Source organism: Morus notabilis, unplaced genomic scaffold (genome assembly GCF_000414095.1).
Source record: "Morus notabilis unplaced genomic scaffold, ASM41409v2 Scaffold2316, whole genome shotgun sequence".
Lineage (NCBI taxonomy): Eukaryota > Viridiplantae > Streptophyta > Magnoliopsida > Rosales > Moraceae > Morus > Morus notabilis.
The window spans coordinates 65061-72828 of NW_010361281.1; the positions used below are offsets into that span (position 1 = coordinate 65061).

The 7768-nt window shown below is 39.0% G+C and overlaps 1 protein-coding gene across 1 annotated transcript; it reads left to right on the forward strand.

Moving 5' to 3' along the window:
* LOC21386750 (putative disease resistance protein RGA1) lies at positions 1-4241 on the forward strand. Its single transcript, XM_010099133.2, has 2 exons — positions 1-3617; positions 3857-4241. The coding sequence occupies exon 1, from the start codon at positions 267-269 to the stop codon at positions 3591-3593; it is 3327 nt and encodes a 1108-aa protein (XP_010097435.1). The 5' UTR covers positions 1-266; the 3' UTR covers positions 3594-3617; positions 3857-4241.
* Positions 4242-7768: the final 3527 nt, after the last annotated feature.

Genomic DNA, 7768 nt, shown 5'->3' on the forward strand with positions numbered 1-7768 from the left:
ATTATTTTAACAAAACATGGAGTATTAGTGCAATGAGCCCTAAATAATATTTTTTGCCAAGTGGTCCCAGTGCAAAGCTCTCTCGTGGCCCAATTATTATTACAACTTTCTCCACCATACAGTTCTGTGCTCGTCTTCGGGGTCAACCCGGCGGCTTCTATGAACATAATCTGAAAATCAATTATCTCACTACCACCCGTTCTCTGCAAACTTTGAGCTGGGCGTGCTTGCTTGCTTTCTTTCTTCTTTCAATTATCTCATCAGTTATGGCGGAACGAAATCTCACCATTGTCGCAGATCATATTCTTGAGCATTTGCGCTCTGAAGACGAGAAGATCGGATCTCTGAGGCGTATTGTGCTGCCAGAGCTCCTGCAAGGATTCAAAGGAACCGTTTCAACACTCAAACCTCTGCTTCTTGATGCGGAGAAGAAGAGTTTCGGCGACGAAGGACTCAAACATTGGCTGCTGAGGCTCGGAGATCTACTCTTTGATGCTGATAACTTACTTGAGGAGATCAGGCTCTACTCTCTTTACGCAGCTGCTAATTCGCCGAAAACGACTTGCAAACAGCTAGCAGGACTACTGCTGAAACAGGTACGCCGTTTCGTCTTGATCTCAACAAGCAGCAATTATGTAGTCCCTCGATTCAAGATAATCAACGAGAGTCTAGAGAGAATTGCAGCTGAGAGAAACGAGTTCAATTTGGAGAAGCTTAGTGAGGATATTCAACTTCCCGTGGCTGAAGTAGCATTGGAGACTAGTACAGCTCCCTCATCTAAAGTTGGACGTGAAATTTTTGCGAGGAGTAAAGATAAAGAGGAAATCGTAAGAATCTTGCTGGATGCGGATGCGGGACTAATTGGGAGGGATTATGCTAAGGTTCTTCCCATATACGGTCAGGCAGGATTGGGGAGGACGTCGCTCGCAAAGGACGCGTTCCATGACGAGAGGGTACGAAGACGTTTTGACCGACAAATGTGGGTACGCGTTTCTAAAAACATGGACGTTAAAGAGATTTTAAAAGAAATGGTCGCAAGTGCAACTAGTGGAAGCATAGAGAATCTTCATGATTTGCCAGAGTCACAGTTGGCAGCGCAACTTCAAGATTCATTACAGGGAAAGCGATGCCTCAGTGTGTTAGAGGACGAGAGTGACGAACCGAGTAATAAATGGCCTCAACTGGAGTATCGCGTTTTACAAGTCGGTGCAAGGGGGAGTGCGATAATTCTAATTACCTCTTCAAGATGGTTTGCAGAAATTGCAGGCAACGTCAAACCCTTTTGCTCAGAAGGTCGACTAAATTACAAGAAGTACCATAGGACTTATTTTGAGAAAGCCAACTCCAAGGGGTCAACGTTGTTCCACAAAGAATTGACAACCATTGGTGATGAGATTTTAAGACAGTGTCATGGGCATCCTCTTCTCTTCTCGGCAATAGGAAGCATGTTATCTTCGGATTATAAAGAACAAGTGTGGCGGTCTTTCTACGAAAATGAACTCTTAAGAACGCTGGAATGTTATGTACGTGATGCTCGTTTTCGGGATTGTCAATTGCTGAAGCTGAGTTACAATCACCTCCCTTTCCGTCTACAACATTGTTTTGCTTACTGTAGCTTATTTCCGAGAGGTCATGAGATTGATGTGCGAATGCTAATAAAGTTGTGGATGGCACAAGGCTTTATCGATCCCAAAGATTCAACGCAATCTTTAGAGCAAGTTGGCTATAAGTATTTCATGAATTTACTTAGTAGATCCTTCTTTTATGAAGTTGCAGTTGATGTTAGTGGGCGTGTGACAAAATGCAAAATGCATAATTTGATGCATGATCTAGCTACTTATGTAGCTGGTGAGCAGTGCCGTTTGTTGAATTCAAGGAGTGCTGTTGATACAAGAGCTTCCCATCTATCATTTGGTGCTGATTTATCTTTCGATGAACATGTGCCAGCTTCATTGAAAAGTGCGAAAAAGTTGCGATCCATTCTTTTGCCGACCAAGTTACGGAGGAAAGACCGAGAGGCTCCCGATGAAGGAATTTTTTATACTTTAATTTCTAATTGTAGATTTTTGCGGGTACTGGATTTGCATGCCTTGGGGATTAAGAAAGTACCAATTTCTATTGGCAAGTTATATCACCTAAGATATCTGGATCTGTCTGAAAATGAGTACATCACCAAATTGCCCGACTCCATCACCGAGCTTCTAAATTTGCAAACCCTCAGACTGTCCTCATGTTTCAAGCTTAAAAAGTTGCCAAGAGACATTGGAAAACTAATCAACCTCCGGCATCTTGAGCTTGATGGGTGTTACAGTTTAGTAAGTTTGCCTCGAGGAATTGGTAAGCTGACAAATCTGCAGACTCTTTCACAACTTGTACTAAGCGAGGACGCCTCTACGCGCAACAACGAGCTAGAGCAACTCAAAGGACTAAATAACTTGACAGAGGATTTTGAGATTAAAAACCTGAAGCATGGAAAAGATGACATGGCTGCAACATATTTCGCTGTGATAAGACAAAAAGTGCGATCCTTGTCCTTAGAATGGGAAAGCCATGCACCAGAGTCTGATGATAACGACACACAACTAAACGCTAAATTATTTTCAGACCTTGAAAAATTATCTTTAAATGGTGTTAGAGGTGGCACACTGTTTTCTTGTTTCTTTCCTAACAATCTGGTCAAGCTTTCATTGAGGAGATGCGCAAAATGCTTCGTCTTACCAGCAATCAGTCAGTGCCATAAGCTTAAGGTGTTGGCATTGGACGAGATGACCGATCTGGAATATGTTGATAATACAGGCGTTTCATCACAAGGGGAATTCTTCCCTGATCTACAAGAACTCTGGCTCACAGAACTGCCTAAGCTACAAGGATGGTGGAAACCTAGTTCAGTTTCACAAGAGTACTTGCCTTCATTTCCTCGTCTCTCTAAATTAGTAGTCGAGGATTGCCCAAAGCTGGATTCAATGCCGCTTTTCCCAACGCTAGAAGACGGGTTAGTGCTGGACTCGACTTGCTGGAATCCATTCCAACTCACCATGAAGCACAGAGCAGCAGCCACCAAGAATAAAGTGTCATCGTCAACTTCCTCGCAGTCAACTCCTCTCTCCAAATTGAAGAAACTGTGCATTGTTGGCATTCCAGAGTTCGACGACTCAAAAGCCAACGAAGTTGAATGGCATAACCTGAAAAGCCTGCAACTGTTGAAATTTGATTCTCTTCCAGGTCTGACGACTCTTCCTGAGGGGCTTAAACCAGCCACCAACCAGGCCGAGGGCGGTAAACCAGCAGGCACCAACCAGCCTGAGGGCGGTAAACCAGCCACCAACCTGCAAGAGCTCCATGTTTGGCGCTGTGGTCTGCGTGAACTCCCAGCGTGGATTGACAAACTCGAACTCCTTGAGAAACTTGTGATTCGCGCATGTCCAATGATGGGAACACTGCCTGGAGAAATTCGTGGACTCAAATACTTGAAAACAGTGGAAATTGATGACTGTCCCATGCTACAAAGGAGATGCGAAGAAGGAATAGGTGCAGACTGGGATAAGATTTCTCATATTGAAACACGGCAAGTGCGCCGAATTTCTGGCAGTTGATCCATTGGCTCTTCCCTTATTCAGGTATACCAGTAGTCAATCACTTTGTATACATGTTTTTCCATCCTGTTGGATTCATACTTTGTTTGTCATTGTCATCTTGTGTTTTTTCTTAGACGATTTTAATCTTATGTTTTTTTTTCCATGATAAGGTTGTTCTCTTCTCCATGTTTATTTCCATGTTAATAAAAGAATGAAAGACGAAGTACATTCTCTTCTCCAGAATAACTTTATTGATTAATTTTGTTTTCTTGTTATGGCAGGTGGCAAACAAAGATTGGAGCTGTAAAGATTAAGTTGAATATCAGATCATAATTTGTAGATATCAATAGTCAATTTCAGTGTAAGTTCCAATTATCCGTTAGAACAAATTGGTGCAAGTGAGCAAGTGGCAATGTACTGTTATTTTGCTTTTTTATTTTTATTTTTTTTATCTATTCTGTAAAATGTATAATTAAAGGAGAAAACAGAGGGATGGTCTGATAAGTGAGAAAAACAAGAGAAACAAGAGAGTTTTCTTTCTTGAGAGAGAAACAGTGCGGGGTTTCAAGTGAGAGAAAGGGGCTTGAATGTGTACTGAGTTGGAAAAGCTTGTTCTTGTTGTTCTGTGTAAACAGTTAATAAAATTTCCTTTTGAGGTTTCTTCAATTTCTGACGTGTTGGTTCTTTAGATCTCTGGTTTGGTTTCTTTAGTCTTTCGGGTGTTCTTGATTTGTATTTTGGTAGAAGTTTCACAAGTGAACTTCTGGATTGATATTTCGAAGACACCCGCTTTCCCTGTAGAGTAGTCATTTTATTCATCCCACCACACGCACAAAAAATAATAAATAATAAAAAAAAAATTCTCTTCACATTAGGAGAATTGAGGATCATTAACTAGTGTTATCTATATATATTTATATATATTCATTTTAGCACCGTCTCTTATATTAAAATTTAAGTTTGATATTTTTTGTTTTTAAAAATTTTATGCTTTTTAAGAAAAAAAAAATTTAGTACTTCTGGAGGTATTTTTGAGGACACAAACAAAAAGATAAAATTATTATTATTGTAAAAATTTTATCTATTGACCAAAATTTTAACCGAAAAAAGGATTTTAAAAATTGTTTAATCTGTAGCCAAACACTCAAAAACCTATTAAAAGAACTTGCTTCTTTCTTTTTGTTTTTCATTTGTGCTTTTCTTTTTTTCTTTTTTTTTTGTCGGTGCTCTTCCTCTCCTCTCTTGCAGTTATTCTGAATATTGTTTTCAACTTATTCTTATGGTGCTCGATGTATAGTACTCGCTGAAAGATTGAGTTTTTCATTACAGTTATAACAATTTTTAAAATTAATTTTTCCTTTAAATTTCTTATCAATAGATGAATTTTTACAATTAGGATAACTTTTTTTTTCATGTCCTAAAAAATAGGTCTGAGTTGCCAAAAAAAGATTTTTTAAAAGATCAGAGTATTGACATGAAATTTTATAGTATTGACATGAAATTTTCAAAAATATAAGATACAAAACTTAAATTTTAATATAATAAATAGTACCAAAATAAAAATTTCCCTTCATTAAAAGTGGAAACTTAAAGGAGTCCGTCCTTCAAGCTCAATGGTGTGGTTTTAGTACATGCAAAAAGTACCACTTTGTAATTTTTTATATTTTTTTTAAATGGTAATTCTATATTACAAGTTAGACATCTATATATATATATATATAAATATATATATAATTAAGAAGTACGGAGACGTTTGGTTTATAGATTAGAATCATGAGATTAGAACTATTTTTAATTTATATGTATTTTTTATGAAAAAAAATATTATAATAAACTATGAACCATGATTTAAATTATGGTACGAATTTCCTCACTCTGAACTTCTAGACCTCACTAGGTTGAATTATTAATATTGGTTTAACTATTAACTTCTTTGTTCAAGGAGTCGTTGATTTTGCTCTCGCTTTTTCGCTGCTGCTCAAAACAATTATTTGTCTCCTTTATTTTTTTCTTCCTTCTTTTGTACCTTAGCTCAGTATGCAACAATTATTTATTGAAATTGGTGGGTTTTTTCTTTCTTCTTGGTGATGATTGATATTGATACTTGCTCCACGATATTTTAGCACTTGAATGAAACCTAAAGTCTATTTGGGAAGTATATTTGAATTATGATTCTTTTTGGTGGATGAAACTTAAAATTAGGCCGAGCCTGGTTGAAAAAACTTTTGGCTGCAACACCCTGTTAAGCCCATAAATTTATATCCTGTCGGGTGACCTCGGGTAGACTCAGGTTACTCGGATTGGTGGACTTGGGCCTAGACATTGGGCCTATGTCCAAAAACATAAGATATATTCTGAAACATATTTGTCAATAACCGGGCCGCGCGTGGTTAGGATATACTCATCTTTAAGGTAATAATGAGAAGATTAACCCTTACAGGTTACCATGTTAAGAATTATGTGATCAATCTATGGCCAATGTGAGAACATGAGCTTTCATAAACTCCGCAATTAGCAAGACAAAGAAAAAGTATTCTATTCCCCATCTTATATCAAGCTCAAAGTAGAATAAGACCAGACAATTTAATTTTTAAGGTCTGAGATATTAGATAGATGGAATTATATAGAGACTAACCATTTTCATTCAACTGTCACAGCCTTATGTTTTGCATCCTCAATCTCCTCTCTCTCATGTCCGGTAAGTAGATCACAAGGAACTTTTGCCTTGTTTAATCGTTTTGCCACCTCCCAAGCCAACAATCTCAAAGGAGCACAATATATTCCTATAAAAAAGTAAAATAAGCGAACAATCTTACTAGTTTTTTTTTTCATCAATACTCTCCCTTCCGTTTACCAAAACCAACTCCATTGTTGGGTTTTAAACTACCAGAAGTAATTGACTCAAGTCTCTTCAGAGCATGGTGAGTCTTGCCACTATTTGTGGGACCCATGTACAAGAAAATCTTGTGTTGCTTCCTTCGAGCATTTGGGTAGTGAGAGGGAGAAAGGCTGAGCCTGAGAGCCTCTGGCTCTGCTTCTAAGAAGAAACGGCGAGGGAGTAGGGATGGCGAGGCTAGCAGAGAGAGAGACCGAGAAGTGAGAGGGACTGAGAGAGAGAGGCTGAGGACTTGGAGAGATGCTGAACAGCACGAGAGAAGGAGAGGTGAGAGTGAGATATCACTGAGTCCATGGCATTTAGGGTTTTTTTCCACTGATCTCATCCGGCCGGGTCGGGGAGTATCGGGTCAAAGGAAGGCCGCCCCGCAGCCCAACCCGCAATGTGCAGGTTGGGCCTATTTGAATCCGAAAAAAAATAACACACACACACACAAAATTCGGGTTGGGTTGGGCGGGTTAGTCAAATTCGGTCCAAATTCTTATAGCCCTAATCAAAATAATATTTGAGTTTTGAGTATATGTTTCTTAATATATGTGCACTATGCGAGAGGACCTAGTTAGACACTCTCTGACCAAATTTCTCTAAGGCGGTGTTCATTGCATGGAGTATAATAAAAGAATTACGACTTTTAGAAGGTTGAATTTTAAATAAAATTTTCTAGAAAAATTAAGCCTAATTTTTATATCAGAATTGAACAGACAAATAAGTAAACTCCTTTGATATACGATACAACCTAATTTTAGAAGAGAACAAAAAAATTACAACGTTGCATGTGCAAACTCATTATCTAAACTGGACCCAAATTACAAAGTACAAATATCCAGAATAAAGGGCCATATTTAGGGTCCACTAGCACTGCACCTCATTTGTCATTACTAGCCCATCTCTTTCTTCTTCCTCCTGCAATACATGCGCTTATATCCAACTCAGTGCTGGAACTTTAGACGGGCCGCTCGCAACCGCCCGAAAAGCCCGAGTTTTTGCCCGAGCCCGAGCCGCCCGAGAAATTTGGGCCGCCCACCCGAGCCCGAATTTCACCTTGAACGGGCCGCGGGCTTGTATTAGGCGGCTCGAGTTTTTGCCCGAGCCCGAGCCGCCCGAGAAATTTGGGCCGCCCACCCGAGCCCAAATTTCACCTTGAACGGGCCGCGGGCTTGTATTAGGCGGCCCGAGCCCGCCCGAATTGCCCGAATTATTTAAACTGTTTTTTTTAATATTAAGTTATTTTGTGTTAAAATTTATATATATATATTACAATTTGAAATTTAAAATGAACACACGAACTATATAAAAA

Bases quoted from the DNA above. Each gene is read 5' to 3' on its own strand.
- LOC21386750 (XM_010099133.2), top strand. From the start codon at position 267: ATGGCGGAACGAAATCTCACCATTGTCGCAGATCATATTCTTGAGCAT.